A 24,628-nucleotide genomic window follows, 5' to 3' on the forward strand; every position below is an offset into this window, starting at 1 on the left:
CTATGTTATCCACTGCTTAGGCATCATATAGGGAATTAGATGGTGAATGACTAGGGAATGCCACAAGCTAACTTATACATTGTTTATAGGTCGAATTAGAATCCCTTCTAACATGTTTCAGTTAGTGAAAAATGCTCTCTCAATGTGGGTTTGATTAACTTTTCCTCGATACTGGGAATTGAAGGGTACAATCCTGATGTTATTAGTCTGCATAATTCTTGGGTGGTTCCCATTAAATTATGTAAGGTCAAATTGTTGAAGGTGGCAAACCAGCAATCCAAAGACCAGGAATCTTTAAGAGTGATATATGGTAAGAGCATGCCATGCTTACATGAAATATGTTATAAGGATACTCTTACTTAAACCACTGTGTTTGTCTCTTGCATCATGATATGGGTTTAACCGGGTGACTTGAGGATTTACAGCATAATCACATATCGAAAAAACAATGTGATTGTGTTATAAATCCAAAAATCAAGATTAGGGGTAAACCCATATCATCATGCAAGCTAATATTATGTGTACTACTTGTTTGTAAATAAATAAACCAATCATTTCTGTGGGTCAGTAACGAATCCACATCTAAAGGACTTCCCACCATCTGTCTAGAACCATCAATGCAACGGGTTGATCGCATTCGTTTAGTGTCTTTTGTTTACCTAACACCTTTGAGCCCATCGCTCTCCAAATATTTGAAAAGTATACACCCAATCAATAGTTACTTTCCTGATACATCAGTGAATCAACGGGTAGATGTATTACAAGCTGATGTGACTGACATTAAGTAGGCAATGGCCCAACTCCTGCATCTAGCTCAAAATCAACCACGTACTGATTTTGTTCCCACCTTAGGTGAGCAAGGGTGAACTAGACTGCAAATCCTTGAGGGCCATCCACCATGGCCCGAGCTCCACCAAGGTTTATAATAGACAATGAGGAAGAAGAATTTGTGGCCAATATTCAGTCGGAACCTCCTGGAACAGAAACGGAAAGAAAAATTAAGGAGAAAGTTGAAAGGTTGGAGAATGTAATTAGGAGTTACAAGATTTTGGAGGGATTAGCCACAAACCCCACTGACATAAGTTTCTTTTATGTAGCAAGGATTCTAGAAAGATTCATGTAACACCCTGATTTTAGAACTCCAGTCTTAGAAATAGAAAATTTATGGAGAAGGGTACATGGTGAAAAAGGACATATAATCGGGTGACTAAGAAGGGAAATGATATTTTAATGCAGAGTATGGACAGCGTTAATGATGCCTACATGAGTGGAGACGGGTCCCACATAAGGTGGGGTACCATAACCAGAAGATTGAACAACAGAAGGCCAAAAAGGGTCTAACCAGCTGGAGAGCCTTTGGCCAACCGGCCAGCCGGTTCAATAACAGAATGCCCAGAATTTATGCTTTTCCTTTGTGGGCCCCACTACCTTGAGGAATTATTTTACCCATTTTCTATCATAACCTAAGGTCTGTCTAAGGGTATTAATGCAGTTGGTTTCATGTTGAAACCTATTTTCTATAAGAAGTTATTTGAGTTCTAAAGTGAAAATAGGTTTTTGTTTTGAGTGTTATTTGCCAAATAGACCCTAAGGTTTGTTCAGCCTATAAAAGGGTGGAGAGTCGACTATGTTGTCTCATTTTACTGCTGTGAGCAAAATGAAAACAGAGAAGGAGAAAGAAGGGAGAAAAAAGAAGAGAGAAGAAAAGGAAAGGAAGTAGAAGGAAAGAAGGGAAGAAGTGAGAGAGACTGCAGCTTCTCCCTTCTCTCTGCTGTGCTCTTGCTACTGGAGATGTTGCTGCTGCTGCAGCCATGCGCACAGATACTGCCAAGTACTGCTATTGCTGCTGGGAGCTAGGACCCGAGTTGCACAGCTACTGGTGGACTCACCTGTACATCTCGAGAACACAGAATAGGTAAGAAACCCTGACCCTAGGTTGTAATTTGACTAATAAGAAGTTAGTAAGGGATAAGAAATGGAATTAAAGGTGGGGAATGGCTGTAGGAACCTAATACAGTCTCCTACAGCTGAAAGCCCCAACTGTGGAGCTCAATTGGGAACCCGGATGGGTATAGGGTTATTCCAAAAACCCTAATTCATGAGGTTCTTCTCAATTAAGTGGACTAAGGTGAAATTAAAGGTGGGAGTGACCTTCCCACAGATTTAATTATGCCCAAGGATTGTTAGAACAAGTTGCCGAAATATTGATGGAAGAAATTGGGTAAAGGTGAAATTTAAGCAACACAATTCATTGTGTAGAAACCCAAATTGAATATAGAAGTTAACCCAATAGGCCCAGAATAATTCAATTAAGAGGATAAGATGTAAAGTAAGGGGCTTGAGCTGCCTGGGATAACTGGCCAGCAGGAAGTGGGCTGTTGGGCCGAGAACTACCCATTCTGCTAGGCAACCGGCTAGAGAGCTTCAGACTAACAGGCCAGCCAGTTAGGGCCTGACAGCATAGGGATTCTTCAAGTATTTTATGGGTACTTGGTCCATATTTGTAAGGAGGTATTCTAACTTGTGTAGGACACCACTAGGGATGGCATAGCCACATTTTATGAATTAGGAAGAGACAGAAAGTGATAAGAAAATGTTGAAGGAAGTACAAGGCTGAAAACTGATTATATTACCCCTACTACTTCCTTTGAGTACTTTTGGATTCAGGAACAATACCAACATGTCTAGTAGGGTACATGGGCACAAAAGACTTGGGAGACCAGCCCAGTAAACCAAGAATAAACTTATTAACCATATGGGTTGAATGAATGCCCTTTAAGCTGAATAAGAAGGAATTCAGTTGTAGATGGTTTTGAGATCTAAATGGAATTTAGGAGGGATATTTTAGAAATAATTATGCTAGTAAATTGATATATATATATATATATATACTAATTAGGAACCTGAAGTATATCCAACGAAGATATGCAAGACTGGAATTAGTGAAGAGCATCAGACATGGAATTTCAAGTGATGGGTTTGTTGTTGATTGTTTGTGTGTTTCATACTCATGCATTGAATTTTCTATCGTAAAGTACAGTTATTTTATATAAAAATATCATGGAATTTCGCATGATGCATGTTTTATCAATATGAATGTGATCATGGTTTTGTCGATGCTTAGTTCAGTAGTTGGTGGTCTTGGATGTAATATTGATGGTCTGTGGCACGGTGTGGCCAAGGTTCTATCCAGTACTGTGGGCTTAGAGGTCATTCTTGTAGCTAGGACCACTAATATATCTATGTGGAGGTGGTTGTAATATTGATGGTCTATGGCACGGTGTGGCAAAGGTTCTGTCTGGTACCATGAGCTCAGAGGTCAGCCTTATAGCTATGGCCATAGTTGTATGTTTGGATGCATATAGATGCATGTGGTTAGGCTCACATCCTAGTGCTATAACCTCTTGCCACTAGAGGGTCAGGTATTGGCTAATCTCACTCAGTGATAAGTCGTGTAGGACTACTACGCCCGGATACAATGTACTAAATCCTGAGAGGTTACAACATGGTACGACGTACTGTACACATGATTGTCGGACACATAGGGGACCGAGGCTTTGACCGGAACCATGATGTTTGGTGTTACTATTTAGGGGTTAGCTGAGGGACCGGGCTCTGGCTAGGACTAGATGACTCCTGCCTACAACGAGCTTGTATTCCTGAGGGCCCATGTACCGGGTAGGGAATGTCACATACGTTGCTTATAGCACTTAAACAATAGGAAGAGACTTAGTAACTAGAATGGAAATAATTAATTAAATGAATGCATCTAGAGCATGTGTGGTAGTGATGCTATCGTTTATATCTGTGTATGTGCTTGTATTCCCCCACCCCTCATTGAGAATTCCCATGCTCACCCCCTATTCATACATAATTCTTGATGAAGGAGCCGAAATGGAGATGGTTAGAAGATTTGTTCGGTTATGGAGATATTTAAGTAAACACTCACAGAGGAGATTCATGATGTATACCATGTATTATAAATTTAGTTGAATGTAAGACTTACAAGTTATTCATTATAACCTGTGGATTTATTTGTACGGGCCTGTAATATTACATATATCATTGTAGATGATCACCATGCATATCATATGATTTATGTTATGAATTCATTATGTATACTCTGATTTAGTAGTAAGTCAAGTGGTGGGTTTAGTTATTACCCATATCTGGGATTTTGGTTATTGGTAGGTAGGCTGACTGGATAAAAAAATCTAGTGCCGCATACATGTGCCATACAGAGGGCAAGGAATGACAAGGTGGTATCAGAGTAGGATGCCCCATGGTAACCAAACCTGCCCTTAAGACTATAGGGGTGTGGTGATCAATAGGTAAAAACAAGAAATTGATAAATAAAATACACAAGGATGCAATGAAGACAAAGAAATGGAAAGATAAAAGATGAGATGAAAATAAAATTTAATAGAAACTTCATTACATAGAGTTGTTGCCAAAATTTACATATGCGAGTTGTAATGTAAGTAGAGGAAACTTTACAAGAAAAACAGAAGTATAAGAAAGAAAAGAAACTCCATAAGTACAAAATGGGGGTGAAATATCCAGACCCCAAAAGGATTAAGTACAACCAAAGTATCTAAAGGAACTGATCTAAGTCAGTTCTGTACACAAAATCTCACAACACAAAGATAAACACGAAAGTGAGAGAGAGAGATCCTTGTTCTATTGCTGGGGTTGTCGCTGGTGACTCGAAGAAGAAGAAGCCCGCTGAGACTGAGATCAATAGTGGGGAGGTCTGAAGTTTGGCAGAATGTGCATGCACTCTGCCCACCCCTCAAAAGCAGACTCCACGGATTCAACTCTAGAAGTCAGTGAGCCAACTTGAGACCTTAAGTCATTCAAGCTAGTGGTGATCTGAGTGAATCCTTTGTCCATGTGGTCTAACACTGCTTGCAAGGTCAGAGTATCTAGAGCAATAAATAAGAAGAAAATTAGTACAATGACAACAGTTGTAAGATATAAACACAACTACAAGCAAGAACATAGAAAGGAGATAATCTTGATATTAAATAAATAAAGAAGGAATATGTGGTGTACAAGAATTACCTCCAGTAGCAGTAGTAGGTTGGGAAGTCTCTAGAGCAGTCTCAATTAAAGTCTGAGTATGGAAAGGGGTGCGACCAGCCTGGTGAGTCTCCTTCATAGTGAGAATGGTGCCGTGAGTACTCTCCTCGGGAATGTGTGGAGGTGGGATTTCTAAGTTTTCAATTTCCTCCACTGTGAATCCAAAATTCACATCAACACTACTGATGTGGAATTCACGAAAATGATCCAAGTGCTCCTCCTCTTCTCTAAATTATACCCTAATGAGCACATTTATGTGTGAAATCTAGGTCACAAAGCATGCATTTTTACATACTTAGAATGGAGCTACCTTGGGTTTTACTCTCTTTTAGCAGGATTTGTATTTTAAAGGCCTTAAGGACTGTCAACCACCATATCTCATTTTTTATATATAAAGAGGTCATGTTTCTTTTCATGGCTGTGAAGAGGACAAATTCTGAGCAAGATAGACGTATTGCATTAAAAGTACACATTCGTTTAGACACCCGTACACACGATTATTCTTTTCGGGCCAAAAAAAGAATAATGAACCAGAACTAAACTGAGATGTAGGCCAGCCCTTCTACAGTTGTCCCAGGGAAATATTCTAGATGTTGAAAAGATGGAGGGACCCACATGGGGTGTTGAACACTCTATCTCCTCCGCTTTGGACAATTCTCTCTTTTTAGAAATTTTATGAAGAGTTTCTCTCTCCTATTTTTCACCTACTTAAAGCACCAAGGGCATGGACGAGATTTCTCATTAAATTAGAACATTGGTTAAAGCAAAACAAGAAAAATCGTCCAAAGGGGGGTTTTGTGCACAAGTTTGAAGAGAGAGAAAAAGGAGGAAATAAAAGAAAAAAAAAAAAAAAAAGGGAAACAAAAAGAAAAATCGTGGGAGATCTTTTCTCCTACTTTTTCTCTTTTTTTTCTCCATTCTCCTCCCTCCACCTCACCACACAATCAACCTCAAGAGGATGATCCCCTTGGACCATCCTCTTCTCTCTCCTCTCCCCTATTTTCTCTCTTTTTTCTCTTCTCTCTCCTATTTTCCACCTCATCACAATAAATTGTCCAAAATCCCCTAAACTAGGAAACTGAAATCGTTGTACACCCTCCCCATTTCCTATATAAGAAAGTCAACTAAGGGGAGGGAGGAAACACTTCTCTTTTAAGGTTTTCGCTCTTCCTCTTTTCTTCTCTAGTTTTAGTTGTACTCGAGTTCTAGTTTTAGTTCTTCTTTGCTTTTGGCTTTAAACATTTTTGTAATTGGTTTTTATTTAATGAATGCAATGTCTTTTATTTTTATTGTTCATGCTATTCAAGTTGTAATAGTTTTAATTTACTTGTCCAAGGTTTAGATCTAGGGGACAAGAACCAAGCTTTGAAGCATCTCTGTTCAAGTGCAAGTTTTTCTTCAAGATTTGTTTTCTTCAGGCCTAGCAATTTCAAATTTTGTTTACTCTAAATTTGGTTATTAGGATTGGTAGTATTTCAAATCGACCAAGTTTTCAAGTTCAAGTATTGAAGTTCAGGTAGGTAGGCTTCTTCATAAGTCTTCTCACCCCCCTCTCATTCCCACTTCTTACTACCCATCATTCTTAATTTAGGCTTTTAATTTCAGTTTTACTTTGATGCTTTCCCTTTCCCCTAAGGTCCTTAGCTAGATGCATGTGTTGGTTTTGCCCCTCTCGAGCCATGAAACCATCCTTTTACATTGATTTTTTATATTGCATCCCTTCCCCTAAACCCAAGTAGAAAAACCCTTGTAAGAGTACTCTCTGGTCAAGTAGGGAAGCTCGTATTATTTATGGTGCATCCCTCGGGCTAAGTATAGATACATACTTGTGTGCCTCTTTCTAGCTTTATTCCCTTTTCTTTTCATTTTTATTTATTTTATTTCAGCACTTTTATTTTCTTTTACTTTATTTCTTTTTATTGCTTTGCTTTAATTTTTTTAATTCCTAGATGACGAATGGTTAGGGTTAGATAGCAAATGGTTAGGTTTTTAATCTTAATTACAATTCCAATTTTCCTAAATGTGTTGGTTATGACATTTTTAGATGCATTTGTTTAGGGTGGTAGTTAGAAGTCGATTACCATAATCAATTTGTACACTTTTGCATTACTAGAAGAAGCCTAAAATAAAGTGGTTGTTCTCCTTGTGCTTGACCCGTTAACTACACTGATTCGTGCACTTGCGGTTACTTTTAATCTCAAACATACCCTCTCATCATGCTACTCATCTCCTAGCTGTGTTTCCTCCTCCACATGATGTTTCTCACTCCTATGCACATTATCCTCATACTCCTCTAGATCATCCTCAGCTGCAGGGACATCCTCCTGTTCATTACCTGCGTACTCATGAAGTTCCATCTTCTCGAGGATGGCCCTATCGAAGGGGATGGCATGGGAATCTTTCTTTTCTTCACCCACCAAGCATAATCTTATTTACTTGAACACTTTGGTCAGGATTTTACTATAGAAAAGATGACCTTCAACAAGGTGATAAGCTCAGTGCACCACCTACCTCAAGATTAAACAGGGTAAGCTAATCTGCTCCCCTAAGTAAAGGCAAAAAGTTATGTAAGCTTGCATCAAGGATACATCACCGAAATGACCACTATACACACCTAATTTTGTAACCCTCCCGTAGCTATGATGACTCACGGATCGTGGACACAATCTTTTGCTTCCAATCAATAGAGATGACAACTGACTGAAGTAACCTAGCACCGAAACACTCCCTATACACCCAAAAGCCCTAGGAACCGTGTGTGGGAGAAGAGAAGGGTCCAATTATGACATCACACATATAAAGGAATCTGGTCCAAAGTGACCATACGGATGAATAGTACTCAGAAACACGATGGACCATTCCCCCCCATAGCCCCGCCCCATGCTTGGTCCCCCCTCTAGGGACCCGACACCCTTCCCAGGTGCTCGGCGCCCCTGCCTCCCTTCCCAGCTCCCCTACCTTACGTCCAGCGCCGCCGCCTTGTCTATGAGATGTGGCCGAAATTTCCTACCACCCCCTGCTATCATACCCTACACCCTTGCACCCTATTGGTTAAAAAGTCACCTTTTTCACCTCATTGGCTGAAAAATCCCCTCTTTCACCACCCTCCAACACATTCAAACACACTTGAGCCCACTTGGTGAGCACCCATAGTGGAGACACTCTTCTCCTCTCTCCCCTCTCTCCTCCCCCTTTGAAGTTCTTCAAGCCTTCAAAGTTCTTCAAGCCTTCTAAGCCCCTTCCAAGTCTTGCCAAGCCTCCAAAGCCCTCCAATAGACCCTCCCTAGTTGAAGCCTTGCTGGAGTGCCATCTCTCCTAAACCCTCATATAGCCTCTCCCTAGTGGAAGCTTTGCTAGAGTGCCAACTAAGCCTAAGCCCTCCTATAGCCCTGCCCTAGCGGAAGCCTTGCCGAAGTGCCACCATGCCTAAACCCTCCAATAGCCTTTCCCTAGCGGAAGCTCTACTGGAGTGCCACCTAAGCATCAGCCTACCAGTAGCCTTCCCTAGCCAAAGCTCTGTCAAAGTTCTGCCAAACTATCAGTTCGGGAGTCTCTCTTCCCTAGCCAGACCTCTGTCCAAATATATAAAGATCACTGCAGTCAGAATCTCTTGAGAAAGGAAGTTTGAGGTCAAGACCATCTTCTCCTAAGCCAGGAGAATCTGCAAGAAAGTTCGTACCCACTCCAACCGGGGGTCCACTCCCCTTAACCTGAAATAGGGGTCAAGCTCAAATATAATCTCTCACCCAAATTAGCATAATGTAGACCTTTTTATTAACCTTGTTTTAGTGTACATAAGTAACTAAATTCAATTAATGTTTATATGTGTGATAACTTAGCCATGCATGCGGTATAGGAATATTTGTGAAAAATGTTCATTCTTAAGCATCTAGTAGGAAGACCAACTGAACCGAGTAGTTTAGGTGCCTAACACCTTCCCAATTCTACAATCTGACACGTACCCTATTCTTTGAACCAAACCAATTTCTAGGCCCTTTTCTTAGGAATTGGGCCCACCACCGATACCTAGGCTCATAACCCTAGGTGGCGACTCCAAACCCCTTTTGCATGATCCCAATCCCTCTATTGGACCATGATCAAATACCCTTCTCAAAGACAACCCCTACACTCCTGCGAAATAGGCCCCCACGTATCTCCGAGCAGTGGTACAGTAGTGTGGGGCCCGCGAAAGCATACACGACACACCCTAAGAAAGAGAAAGAGAGGAGAGAGGGTAGAATACAAAAGTCTTCCTTCCCCCACAAAAGGGAGAAAGGGAAGGAATTCTGGCCGCTACCCTCACAGTGGCGACTCTGCTAGGGACCTGTCAAGCTTCCGACACTAGATACTACCTTTAAATGCAAGAATATTTTCCAACACATCTGTTTGAAAACATGTTTAGCTAACCCCATATTTGTAATTGTATTTGCTAACCACATCATGCATCATGGTCGAAGTGAAATCATTTGGTGAAGGATTCCGTGTCATGCCTGCACCCTCGGGGAGATTAGTGCATGTCATGGAGAGTACTCTAAGAGCACATGATAGCCGCTTCTTGCACAAGAGTGTCGAGTATTATTAAACAGTGACAATATTTGTAATTGTGCTAGCACCCTCGGGGAGGTCTGTGCACTTTATGACATTCTGAGATTGGATAATGGTAACTTCACATTACACTTATGCACACAATCACTCACGGTTCCACCCCCTAGTGGCCAGTTACTTAACCTCGTGTGTAGTCACGAGTAATAAGCAAGGACATCGCCCCCTTGATCTCGTGCCTTTGGGTATATCAAAAGGATCACGTACCTTGCGTATATAGATCCTATCAAGGAAGCCTTGTCGGCCATATTACATCCACTACATACTCGCATCATGTAGAAAAATAGATGGAGAACGCTAGGAATGCCACAAGCTAACTTGTAGAACTTGTTTGAGGTCTTGAAAAGGAATCTTCCTATAATGCATTCTAGTCATAAGAAAATTCTCTCGAAAGTGGATTTTAGATAAAAAGGTGTCCTTCCTCAGGAACGATATGTAGATGATTTTGGTATACATGACTTCGGGGTGATTCCTGTCAAAGTCATGTAAAATGCCAAATTATCTAAAGACCAGAGGAAACTAGGAGGAAAGTCATCTAGTGGGATAAGATTAAGGAAAGCATGACTTTATTGACAGAGAATGTCTTATAGGAATATTCTGTTCAAGCCATATGTGTGTATCTTCCACGTATGACATTGAGTGGACTAGGGGCATCAGCCCCTAAGCGGATTGACTTTGGATGAATTGTTGGTTGATGAATGAGTATTCTCCATGGTCCGTCTGGATACATCAGGGTAACCGGTTGATTTGCTTAAGTTCAGTGTCACCTCCATCGTCTCTTCAAGATTGTCTCCTTTCCAAGTGATTACAGTCCAGTTCACATGGATCCACCCAACGTTGAATCACCTGAGCAAACATGGGTCCACCCAATAGAAACATTGTAAACAAAAATGGCTAAAGTTAAGAATGGATTAGCTCAAGTATTGCACCCGTTACAAAACCCTCCCAGGACTAACCCTAGGGCTAACCCCACTCTGATCACAGGAGAGTCCACGAGTCATCGTGGAACTACCTCTAGAGTTGACTCATGAGAACCGGAACCAACTCGTCCAAATGGTCAACGAGGAACTTATTCTTGAGTTCCTCCACCAAGGGTTGTGATTGAGGATGAGGAAGAAGAGTTTTCCATATCCAGATGGAACCTCCAAAGACGAAAAGAGAAAGAAAAACTAGGGAGTAGTTAAAGAAGTTGGAGAATATGATCCAAGAAAGAAAGGGTTTGGAAAGTCAAGAAGTGGATTCTGAGGAGATGTGCTTCTTTTCTGGGGTAAGAATTCCTGAGAAATTCAAGTGGCAAACTGATAGATTTGATGGGTTAAGGGACCCCAAGGCTCATTTGAAGGTATTCCTCAGCAATTTCAAGTCATGGCAACTTGCTGATAATCAGATGGGTCAGGCATTCATGTTGACACTATCAGGACCAGCACTAAGGTGGCTCACACAGTTGGAATCTACACAAACACAAAATTGGACAACAGTGGTGAAAGCTTTCACCAAGTAGTATTCTTACAACACTGAAGTAGATGTGAAGCATCGGGCACATGAGACCTTAAAAAAGCAGCCTAGAGAAGGATTCACCGCCTTCTTGATGAGGTTTAGAGATAAGACCACCAAGATGGCAGATCAATCCTCTAAAGCTGAGCAAGTAGAGATGTTGATTAAAAACCTATCCAAACCATACTATGATGTTCTCTACTATTAGCATCTACAAACTTTTGATGCTTTGATAGCCACTGGGACACATGTTGAGAACAGGTCCTAAGGGATGCACAGTATCAAGGAGCTTCTCAAGATGTAGGAAAGAATGCCAGAGTTGGGCGAGGAAAGAGTCCTGAGACCAATGTAGTAGGTGTGGTCCAACAGTTAGTGTCGCCCATCACCTCTTCACAACCATTTGTGATACAGGAAGATGCCCCCGCTCAGAAGGTTCCTCGCCCAAGAAGACAGTTCATTGAGTTGGGGATGCCTTTGGTAGTATATGAGAAGTTAAAGAAATAAGGATTTCTAAGCACTGTAGCTCCGAGGGTGGTCAGTAATCCTCCCTCGGCCTGGTATAGAGAGTATTGTGCCTACCACACTAAAAAAGGCACCCCACTAAAAGGTGCTTAGGTCTTCAACATGCAATTCAAGACTTAGTAGACAATGGGACTATTGAAGTCAAAGTCAAACAGACACCTAATGTCACTACCAACCCACTCCCAGATCATGGGATGATCAACATGTTGGCAATGGTAAATGATTGATGAGACTTTGATCCCAGGTTCTATGATCCCACTCATCTCATCAAGAACTCCAAGAAGTACCATATCCAGAGGCAACATAAATGGGTTGAGAAATTATTGCATGTGAAAAGGTTGTTTCTCCCCCCCCCCAAGAAATACTAAGGCATATAATCAGTTTCATTAAAGTAGCTTATCAGAATGAATGCAACTCTTTCCAAAGGGCCATTTATATGTAATATGCGGACATGGACTTCTATTGTCCCATGTTCTATGGTTCTCTCTCTAGTCACATGTACAATCTAGAAGAGGAAACAATAGAAAGTGATCCCACTTAACTCATCAAATCTAGAGCTCAGAAAGGTCACATAAATACTTGTACCTATAGGAAGCTCATAGGGGGAAGTACCAAAGTCAAGAAAACCCCTAAAGAAGAGCCGTCAAAAGAAGAACCAGAAAATGGGGATCAGGGACCCGCATTCCCTCCTTTGTCACCAACCCTGGAAGAAGAATCCACCACTTCATATCATCCACCTTTGTCATTATCCTCCTTCTTACCACACCATCAGAAAGAAGGAACCTTATCATCATCTTACCACCCATTAGACTATCCCACTTCACACAATCCTTTATCATCTTACCACCAACTGTCTTCATCAGAATACCCTATCTCCCACATCACATCCCCTTCATACCACCCCACCTCATATCCCTCATCACCCTCATGTCATTATAATTCCCAGGTTCGATTGTTGACCCATTAAATCCAAAAGAAAGATAGATTGGTGGATACAGCTGAAGGATATGCTTACATTGCCAGAATCTCCAAAAGTGACTTCATCAACAGATTTTGTGAATGTTCTAGGGGAAAGTCAAGACATTAACCCCACATCTTTGATTAGAGCAACTGTACCTCGAGTGGACAATCCAGAGACAATTGAAGAAGTCATAGATGACCTTCTAAGAGTAGTAATGGCATTGGCAGTAGATGAATAGATCAAGGAGCACACCTCCCTAATCCATATAGGGAGTGACACAGAAGATGATGATTTTGGTATGATTGAACTCTGAGCCAATGAAATCAAGTCTGGCCCTATGGAGATTTTTTTATCCATACGCTTTGACTATTACAAATGTTTGGATATGGCGGAATTTGAGGGACATGAGGAATCTGATGAAGAACCTAGTGAGAGTGAAATCAACGAAGAGGATGATAATGATAACGATGAGGATGAGAATGAGGATTGGGATGATAGTGACAACTTTGAAGCTTGGAGCGACAATGGTGAAGATGATGAATCCGAATATTACTCACCAAGAGATCTGGGAGGATACTTAGTGTATGCTATCAAAGGAGATGACCCAATGATTGACCCGACGGATGCTATCCAATCAGCACTCACAATCCGCATGGAGGAAGATGGGTCCACATCAGACTCAGAAAATAGTGAGGTCCTCAGAGATCATGAAAATATCTTTGAGTGCCATGAGAATTCTGTGGCAGATCTTGAAGAATGGATGTGTGACATTTATGGGTGGTTAGACACAATGAAGTTCCAAAATGAAGAGATTGATCAAATGCTAGGTGAAGTAACCATTAGTGAACGTTACTATGTTGAACAATTAGAAAATCTTAAGGAAATAGGAGGAGAAGACACATTTGCAGAAGTAGTGGATATCGGATTCCAAGGGTTTTCCAACTTAGTCAAGAAATTGTGAGCTAGGGCTCTTGATATCTGTGGAGGACCTCGGCTTCCTACTCCAAGTCGAGAAGGGGAGTCTAAAGAAGAAAATGATTCCTTGGTTGGGATAATCACCATAATGGACAGTGATGAGAGGATCACTACCCCACAGAGATTATCGTGAAGAAGCCTACTAGCGTAATGGAGACTAGAAGCGAAAGAGATTACAAAGGGAAGCCCTTAGTGATAGAGCAATCAAGGACCAATAAGGCAGGGAGCACTGGTTCCAAAGGAGAACCAGAGAATCCTATTTTAGCCTAACTCAAGAAAGCCCAGGCCAATATCTCAATTTGGGGATTGTTGATGGCCTTCCCTTCATAGTGCGAAGTAGTCCTGAAGTCCCTCACCAATGTGCAAGTTCCTATCAAGATACATCCAGCACACCTCTCAAAAATAGGAGGGGCAACTTATGTTGTGCAGTCACTAATGTTCTTGGATTCTGAGCTTCTCAAAGGAACCCAGCACAACAAAGCTCTACACATAACGATGGAATGCCTTGACAAGATTGTTCCCCAGGTCCTCATTGAAAATGGGTCTGCTTTGAATGTTCTATCCTTGAGGTCAGCTAAGAGTATTGGTGGGAATCTAGAAGAAATGAGGCCATCAAACCAAACAGTGAGGGCATATGACAACACCAAAATGGAAATCCTTGGAATCCTCGCCATGGCTGTGATGATTGGTCCAGTGAAGTTCAATGTTGACTTCCAGATCATTGATATACCAGCATCTTTCAACATGCTCCTGAGAAGGCCCTGGTTGCACCAAGCAAAGGTAGTATCATTCAACCTCCATTAGAAGGTGAAGTTCATTCACGAAGGAAAGGTGATTACTGTAACTAGAGATCATGAGGTGATTAATACTCTAGCCAACATTGAGAAGGGAGAAGAACAAAGCCGTGAAGTCCAACTCAGTGGTTTTGAAAAGGTGAACTTCCATGGTAGAATGCAATCTTATGGCCCAGATCTGACCATTCCAAGTGGAACAAAGAAACAAGCCCATTTACCAAAATATAGTGAACTCTCTAACTGTAGATGGCCGGTCCTGGTTTGCTAACATAGTGGACTTCATCAAGGAAAGGCAATATCCAGTTGAAGCTACAAACGGGAAAAGGAAATTCCTCAGGAGACATGCTACCTAATTTGTTCTCATTCTCCAAGGGGATTTATTATACAAAAGGTCTTATGATGGGATACAGTTGCTATGTGTAGATGAAGATCAAGCTAGAACAATCATAGTGGAAATTCACTAAGGCCTTTGCAGACTCCATATGAATGCCAAAATGCTAGCCGAGAAGATTCTCATGTTGGGATACTACTGGAACACTATGGAAGCTGATTGGGTGGGTTTTGTCAAGAAATGTCATAAATGTAAGATATTTGTCAATATCATACACATCCCACCAATGGAATTGCACTCACTTAGTTCCCCACTGCAATTCTCTACTTGGGGCATTGATGTCATAGGAAAGATCAAACCCAAAGCATCTAACAAGCACGAGTTCATCCTGGTGACTATTGATTACATCACCAAGTGGGTAGAAGCTCAGTCATATGCAGTCCTCACATCTGCTAAGGTGGCAAAATTCCTATAGGAAATATCATTTGTTGGTATGGAGTGCCCCAAGAACTAATATCGAATCAAGTATCCCATTTTTGGGGTAAAACTGATAAGATCTGCACGAAGTTTGGTATCAAGAGGCATCGCTCTACTACCTACAGGCCACAGACCAATGGGACAGTAGAAGTAGCTAACAAAAACATCAAGTTTCTCCTCCTAAAAAATGGCTGAAACACACAAAGATTGCACGGACAGGTTGCCACTTACTTTATGTGCATATTGGACTTCTGTACGATCTTCGACCAGGGCAACTCCCTTTTCCTTGGTGTATGGGGTTGAAGTGGTTCTGCCAGTAGAAATCCTAGTACCAACCCTAAGCGTACTTTTGGATAGTCAGCTACCAGAAGGAGAATGGGTGAAGGCCAAACATGACGAGCTTAACTTTCTAGATGAAAGGTACATGAAGGCCACGGATAGCTTGAGAAAGTATCAACTAAGAATGGCAAAGGCGTTCAACAAGAATGTAAAGCCCCATCATGTAGAAGAAGGTGAGCTCGTTCAAGAACAAAGAGGCCCAATTCATGACCCAAGAGGGAAATTCAGGCCAAATTGGAGTGGCCCGTTCACTGTCAAGGAAATTCTACCAGGAAAAGCTAAGAAACTCATGACCTCAACGGCAAAGAAATACCGGATTGGTCAATATGGATCAACTCAAGAGATATTATGTCTAAAAGAGTGAACAACCCGAACTACGCTAGACTTGATTCCTCTCAAGGGATACGTAGGAAACTTGACATGTGCAAGTGCAGTCTCAACAATCTCAATAGCCTCTGAGTAATTAGAAGGTTCTCAGATTAATAATCAAGGTACCTAAAAGATCATCATAGCTTGTGTCCCCTAAGAATCGCTACTTGATATATCTGACCACTAGGTATTTGTCATTCACCTATGGTCCTTTAAATTCTTATCCAGAATTCCATCCCCCAAAAGTTGTCACCTGGCACTAGTAATTAAGGCCAGTCCATTTCCCACCTTGATTGGTCAAAAAAAAAAAAAAAAATGCAATAGTGGTAAAGGTTTGGCTGTGTCAATGACTAATGAGTGATGCTTCAAAAAATCACATCTTCTCTTTGTTTGTAATGGTTACAAGAAAATTCATAGACTCTTTGGATGAGACATTGAGAAAATGGACCTTGGATATAAGCATTAAAACACCTGGGCTACTGGAATCTGCGGATATCTCAATGCTTAGTCGGATCGGGTGTGTAAAGTTACATCACAGTTTACTATGATAGGTACCCCAACACTAGGATACCAATCTCTATGTTTTTCGATCTGAGACAGTAGAGATTTTCCAACTCTCGAAAAATTCCGAGCCTGCATGCTATCTCCACCTAAAGGCAGGTTGATTCAACCATCTTTAAGGAAGATTATTCAGAAGAGATCCAAAGCTTCTTCAAATAGGAGAAGGAAGAAATGAAGCAGTTCATCAGTTATGGGAAGATTGACATTTTGAAGGTGGCTAGGGTTTTCACCCGGTATCTATTATTGGGAGGAATCCATCAACAAAGATCACAAGATGCTTATCTATTTTACATGATAGCTCGCTATGTTCTCCAAACTCCCAGACGTGGTACACCACATGTTCTAATAGAGATGGTAAAGCAATTGAAGGAAGGAGGTGATATTGTCCCCACAGTCCTTACAGAGATGCTTAAAGGATTTGAAGACATGAGCCATAGCCACAAATTTGGAACTGATCATTATCAAGGAAGTCCTGCTATTTTCCAGCTTTGGTTACTTGAGAAACTGAAACTGGTCAAACCGCTAAATGGACACTAACTCAGAATTTCCTACTACCAAGACAAGAAGGAGGTCCCGGAGTTTAACCTCATCATTGATTGGGAAGAGTACCTACGAGGTAGAACCATACGCGACATCACATGGAAGTGCCCATGGTGGCCACAAGACGGTCACCTAATGAAGACCCTTGGATGCAACAATATCAGGTTGATGGGTTTGACTCATACTTCTTTTTACTTGCCGACTTACATCAGCCGACAATATGGACTGAAAGAAGAAGACCCCGAAGAGTTAGTGAATTCCCATCCACCTCAAGAACTGTCTCCCCAACTTGTAGCCCACCTATGCTATCTTTGATTGGGAGGTTGTTCCCCCATTTCAATGTAATCCCCTCAATGATATACTAAGGTCATATTTGGAGTTTTGCATTATTCCAATTATTCTAAGACTTGAATTGTAGAATTAATCATGCCTTGAACTCATGAACTCAAGAAAGATTTTCAATGATAATAGAAAAGTTTTCATTCCCAAAATAAAATGCCAAGTTTGACCATACAAAAGGTTAAAAAAAAAATAAATAAATAAATAAAAAAGAAGAAGAAGAAGAAGAAAGTAAGGGAAAATGAACATGGGAGGAAAGATAATAAAAAAATATATTAAAAAAAAAACATAAAAAACAATGTATGTGTCATATAGGAATAATAGCAATAGTCCCTTAAGGAGTAGTTTCGTCATCTTTGTCATCCATGGAAAGCGTCGAACCAACATCGGGTGTCAATTGTGAGTTCACCAAGCGCACCATGAGATCCTCAATATGTGCAGCTTGATTCCCTTTGAGAACCGATCTGATCTCTCTGAGAACCAATCTACTCCCTATAAAGGAAGCAATCAGTCCATCCTAGAGAGTACAAGAGATGGTTAGGATAAGAGAAAATGATAAAAGAAAATCAAGTCAAAGGAAAAGATGGTACCCTGCAGAATAGCTCGTCATAGAGGCAATGATGCATCCGTCAAATTTTGACATAGGCCTCCGGTGATACTTGAAAAGGACCATGTCAGCAAAAAGATGAGAAAAAGAGCAATGAGATGAAGAAAGTTTGGGCACTTACACAATTATACTGGATGGGCAAGTAGAGGGAAGCATCATGGTCCAGCCTACGTTCTAAAACTCTTGGGATACAAGGGTTAGTTGTATCTGGGTAAAACCAACCAGGAAAGCTAGGAAAAGGGATGGCGGCCATATTATGGACAAGTCCACCAGTGGCGGAAGAAGACTTAGGATGGGAAGAACCAACATCACCTGGTTGTGATTGACAGCTAGAAAGGATCATAGGGCGTGTCCTCCACTGCAGAGATAACAAAATAATAAAAAAGAGAAGGAAGAAAGAGATGCAAAGAATATATATAACAGTGGAAAAGATGCACATACCACAGGACCTGTAGGGCCCAAAGGAACACAAATAGTCTCCTCATCCAAAAAGGACCTGTAATCACCCATCATGATTAAGAAGTTGTTGTCCCATACTCCTTCGGCCAGTTCCTCGACCTCAGCCTCAGGAATCAGTTCTGGATGGTGTATGGAAGGAGGAGGAAAACAAGGAGGGATGCAATGCTCAACATCAGACCATTGAGGAGTAAACCACTCCCCTAGATACCATACTCTCCTCTCGAGACCCAGAAACAGTACTCTGTGCCAGGTTAAATAAGTAGCCTTCTCTGTCTCTGCTCTAACAAGAAATTCAAGGTACTGGAAAGGTCTCCAAGTAGCCTGCAATTTTAAAAATGATAAGTACAGCACAAAGCATAAGGAAAACTTAAGAGCAAGTAGGACTTACCTCAGTTGTCTAATTCAAAAGGGAACGAGCGGTGGTACCTGGAGGATGAGATCGACCCTTCCTGTGCGACTATCTCCCCATTTTGTGGTCACCAGAAAAGGGGACGCCAATGGGTCGTGTAGTAAGGGGAGCATGAGTCCCAGGTGCTTTTTAAGACTAGGGTTGTTTTGGGAGATCAGGATGATAAGTTGATAAAGACACATGCTTGATGAAAGGAAAAGAATAAAGATAGGGGATTACCTGAATAATGTAACCTGCTCCCTTAAGGCCACGGTCCTCGTAGGCTAAGAGATCGAGCATCTGCAATAGATATGCATAGGCTGCCCCACCCCAGTCCTGGGTATCTATGGCATTAAGGTCTCAAAAGAGGGCCGCCATACGAACATCCACCCTACCTCAGAGGTCACTGAAGAGGAGGATCGGACTACCTGAATGATCATGATAGGGTTCAGTCCCCCCAAGATGGTTCCCACCAACGAGCCGTAATCTCACCCAATGCAATCGAATTTTGGTCCGTAGAAATAGGGATCCCGGTTAAGCTTAGAAAATCATCTGCCTCCATAGTCTCGGGCAAAATCAAGGGCCTACTACCAAATGGAATGCCCGTCAAGGCATAGAAACAGAACGGAGTGATGGTGATCTCACCCACAGGAAGATGGAAAGAATGTGTGTTGGGCCACCACCGCTCAATGAGCCCTCTCATCAACCCAGGATCAAATTTCTTGGTCTCCAGAAGAGCCAAGCGGCACAAGCAAGTATCATCTATCAAGCGTTTGGCCGTTGGGAGGAGTATCTTATACCACTCTCGGACCATGTTGGGGTGTCCATATGTGGCCAAGGCTGGAGGCCCACCCCTAGGGGGCACCTAGAAAAAAATAATAAAAAGAAAATGAATAAAAAATAAAAATTTTCAGAAATAATAAACAATGGAAGAACAAAGATGACTTCCATGTACCCCACGCGGAATTGCAGATATGCTCCTGGGTACCCTTGAGTGTTTGTCCCGTGAACCAGATGGCAGGAGCCTCCCCCCCCCCTCAACTGAAGGGTCACGTCCAGACATGCCCTCGAGCATATGACCTCCGCAGGTCCTCTTCCTTGGTCTCTCCATGAGATCCTGAAATTATAGAAAAGCCCGAAGAACTTCAGAAATGGCAGAAAAGCCAAAAGAACTTTGAAAATTATAGGAAAGACCCAAAAAGATTTCAAATTTACCAAAATACTACCCCTTAAGAACTTGGAAGATTTGTTGAAGAACTCCAAAGAACTTTGAAGGATTTTTGAAGAAATTTGCAGAACTTCGAATAGCTTTAAGGAACTCTGAGGGATTTAGGCTAACTCACTCATAACTCGCTCAGAGCTTAGAAAACTCAAAAAATCGAGAATGAGAAATGAGCCAGGTGAGGTGGGGGGACCATTTTCTACCTAAAAAAAATCGATGGAAATTCCCACCCAATTTCAAAAATTCAAAATTCAAAATTCAAAATTCAAAATTCAAAATTCAAAAATTCCAAATTCAAATTCCAGATTCAAATCAAATTCAAAGTTCCAAATTCAAATCAAGATCAAATTTCAAGAATCAAGAACCCAAAATCCAAAATCAAGGATCAAAGGTTAAGAATCAAAAGAAAAAATCATCAATTAAGAAATAAAGAATCATTGAACCAGCCCCAGGTGGCCCAATCTCATTAAATCGGCCCCAGATGGCCCAATCTCATTTGTCACGGTCCAAGCGACCTAAGACCCAATTTTACCTAGACCGGTCCAAGAGACCTAACCTAAGGAGACAAAATCAAGATACCTAGTCCCATGGTCCAAGCGGCCCAAGACCCAATTTTTTCAAGACCTATCCAAGAGACCTGACCTACGGAGACAAGATCAAGATACCTGGTCCCACAGTCCAAGTGGCCTAAGACCCATTTTTTCCTAGACTGGTCCAAAAGACCTAACATAGGGAGACAAGATCAAGATACCTGGTCCCATGGCCCGAGTAGCCTAAGACCAATTTTTTACCTAGACCAGTCCAAGAGACCTAACCTAGGGAGACAAGAATCAAATACTAACATCCTTTGCAGGAATGGTGCGAATCCCTACAAGCGATGGCTCAAGAATGGTATGAAAAAGATTGCCGGACCAAATCAAATACTAACATCCTTTATAGGAATGGTGCGAATCCCTATGAACAATGGTGCAAATCAGACACTCACATCTTTTGCAGGAATGGTGCGAATCCCTGCAAACGAAAAGATCAGATACTAATATCTTTTGCAAGAATGTTGCAAATCCCTGCAAACGATGGCTCAGATACTAACATTTTTTACTAGAATGGTGCGAATCCCTGTAAACGATGACTTAAGAACCAGTAAAACAGGTAAGACTCTAAACTTTGAGTAGCTAGGGGATATTACCTATTGCATTTACACCTCTATTACCCTTGAGCAAGATAATAGATGTACATGCTCCGGGTGACAAAATGTGATCATTCTTTTCTTTGCCCTTTGGCTGTGGCATAGGCCTCGACCAAAGAGGGGCATTCTATAGACATCCAATTTTATCATCCTCCCCCGGCTATAATGACTCATGGATCGTGGACACGGCCTTTCGCTTTCAATGAACAGAGATGACAACTGACTGAAGTAACCTAGCCCCGAGTGTCACACCCTATCGTCCGTATGGTATAGGTATGCCGGCACTAGATACCTCATCACACACAGTTAGCTTGTTTACCCCAAAATCCTACACTAGGAGTGTCAACAACACCACAACCACATGTACTTAAGTTAATAATAGTCAGATCAGAGTTTGTAGCTAATAATATAAAATCAAGTACATGCTCATATTCACCCAGTGCATATAAGTGATACCTGATATCAGATACACAATGATCCACAATTTTATATATAGTAATCCATTATATTATAGTAATTCAAGTATCAAAATATTCACACAAAAGAATCTCCCACCTATGATATCATTAAACTTCTCTCTCCCACCTATTAATTACATAAAATGTATCTCCAACCTATCAAACATAACAAGTCTCCACCTATAGTCTGAACCACCAAAAAGTGATTTCAATAACCATCCATATGTACACAAAAGAATGATCATAAACATCAGATCAAATAAATAATGTCCACCATAAACACAATCATCGCACTCGCATTCAGGTCCATGACTGAAATCATCAAAATCCTGTATACAAGCTAACTAATCCATAGCCATAGCATCATGCTCAGAACTAGTAATTTGCAGGTGACTGCTCTCCTCATCTATAGATCAAAGGAAAGGGGGTGAGCATTGGTAATGCTTAGTGAGGGGTGGGGTAGAACAAACACACGCATCCTTATGCAACGCATGCTCCACACATAAGAATGATGCTCATGAGTCCATTTATTTAACTATTCAAATTCCCTAGTCCATTACTAAGTCTCATCACCTATGGGTGTAGTGCTACACAACGTAGGTGGCATACCCTACCATGTACGTTTAGGTGGCATACCCTACCATATACATTGGGCCTCAGATATACAAGCTTGTGGCAAGTAGGAACCAGTCGGTCCCAATAAGAGCCTCAGTCCCTCAGCTAACCCCTTAAAGGTAACCCCATATAATAAATATATCCTCCAGGCATACAGTACGTCGTATCCTGTCCAAATCCACAACTGATATCACACATCTCATCACAAAGTGTACTACTGATCAGGCAACCACATATGCCGGGATTAGTCCATACCTAACCCCCTACGGACAAGGGGTGTAGCACTTGGGGTTGTGATACCTAGCTAGCATACTAAATGATGCACAACCAATCATCCAAACCACACATGCATACATGGGCATCTGCTTGTGATCCATGTCACTTGCCTTACCTTCCACATTTCCATCACCATCAATTCCATCATACCACATATATGAAAGTAGATGCAAATGAAGAAAATAAATGCATATGCACAAACACAAGAAGTAATGCATGAACAACAATAATAAACACACCAAAAGAAGTAAGAGTAGGGGCCACTCACTCACCCTAACAATCTTACACTACTACCACTCTTCCTGATGTTGTACTAGTTCCTTCACAACTATTAGGAAGTCCTAAAAATAAAAAATTATACATATATTTATTTAATAATTTTTTTTTTATTTTAAACATACCCTAATAGTCATTTTATATTCCCTTATTAGCCCTACAGATCGTCTTTTAAACCCCTAATTCACTGTAAAAATCTGACAAAAAAAGAGTCTCTGGAAGCCTAACAGGCTGAAGACTTTTAGCCCAACAGGCTGGCCTGATGTTTCCCACCTTTTATCCATTTTCTGCAGAAAATCGATTCTGCCCTCTCCCTTGCTGGTCTTTACCTTTGTTCTAGTCATAATTCCACTGTTTTAGTATCTACTTTCACAATAGTGAATTAATACTCAAATTCTCATTACTTTATTAACCAACATCATTCCATTTTAATAAATTAAAATCAAATATCCCTTTTAGCAGAAATTTTCATGATCAAACCTCATATTTTCAAAATTCCAGCCACAAGAATGCAATTTAACTTTAAATTATCATGATCCTACTCGAATCTAAGGTTGCATGCATATATTTCTTCACCAATTCCATTTTCCATGTAAGAGATCAGACCTCAATTAACTTGCATGCTTAATTAAGATATTCCAAGAACAGAAATTACGTAGAAATTTCACTTCTTCTCAAGCTCTCTTACTGTTTTAAAATTTTACGTGAAAACCCACACATTATAACACAAATCGGCAATGATTTTTGCCTCATTTGTATAATTATTTCATGCATTCCTCATGCATTGTGTCAGTCCATCAAAATCAAATCAATGAAACTCCATTTAGCAAGTTCTTGCTGAAATTTTCAAAACTTCTTTCCATACAACAGAATCGGTTCATTCCCTTTCTATTTTCTCTGAAATTCCTTCTTATTACAAGTTTACATAAGTGAGAACGGACTTACCTTGCAGCTGATTCCTCCAACAGTAATCTAAGGGCAGAAATCTCTAATCGGATTTCCTTCTCTTCCCTTCTCCTCTTCTCTTCTCTTTTCTTCTTGCTGTCCGAATTTGTGAAGGTGAAAAATTGAGTTTACAAAGGTCGGTGGAGGCATTATATAGCCCCGCTAACTCCCATAGTGGCCCACTATCATAACCCCTTAGTGACCCACTAACTAAGTTATTATATAATATATTATAACATATGTATAAGTAAAACCTTAATACTTATACTATATGATTTCTAATTTCAGATTCATATATTGTACACCCATATTAAATTACAACTTTTAATTTCATAATTTCCTTATTTAACTTATTTTAATATACTCCACTACCTTATAATATATAATACTATATATTTAGATATATAAGTGTATATGGTACCATATTACTTGTATTATTATATTATTAATACTTATAGGTATCCATCTTTAATTATAATTTTTATTTCATAATTTTATTATTTAACTTATTTAATCATATCAGACCCATAGGAATAGGTCCACATGTCAAAATTCCAATAATAGGACCCATTTGGTCAAACCTGACCATTATGTCCAATCAATAGGCCAGCCTATCATGTCCAGAACTCTACAGCCTGTTGAGCCAGATTTGTTCTTCTTGAGTCTGTTTAGTCCCTTTTTATTATTAAAACCCTTATGAAAGGTTAACAAATATCTGTTGACCTACTTTTCTTGCTATTTCTTCCAATACTGTAGGCAGAAGGCACAGGTATATGTTGGGTCATTCTTTCCTTCTTGGCACTCTACTGC

General features: G+C 40.7%; 1 protein-coding gene and 1 long non-coding RNA gene across 2 annotated transcripts; one reads left to right on the plus strand and one right to left on the minus strand.

The window, feature by feature from the left end:
- The first annotated feature begins 1,642 nt into the window (after nt 1-1,642).
- On the plus strand, nt 1,643-4,166 carry LOC122090678. Its single transcript, XR_006143722.1, has 2 exons — nt 1,643-1,915; nt 3,887-4,166. It is a non-coding gene; the product is annotated as an uncharacterized LOC122090678 (long non-coding RNA).
- Nucleotides 4,167-18,824: 14,658 nt separating this feature from the next.
- LOC122090677 lies at nt 18,825-20,359 on the minus strand. The gene is made up of 2 exons (XM_042660336.1): nt 19,796-20,359; nt 18,825-19,705 (listed from the first exon to the last, which is right to left on the minus strand). Exons 1-2 carry the CDS (start codon nt 19,949-19,951, stop codon nt 19,289-19,291), a joined length of 573 nt encoding a protein of 190 aa, XP_042516270.1. The 5' UTR covers nt 19,952-20,359; the 3' UTR covers nt 18,825-19,288.
- Nucleotides 20,360-24,628: the final 4,269 nt, after the last annotated feature.

This window comes from Macadamia integrifolia, chromosome 10, assembly GCF_013358625.1.
Source record: "Macadamia integrifolia cultivar HAES 741 chromosome 10, SCU_Mint_v3, whole genome shotgun sequence".
NCBI lineage: Eukaryota > Viridiplantae > Streptophyta > Magnoliopsida > Proteales > Proteaceae > Macadamia > Macadamia integrifolia.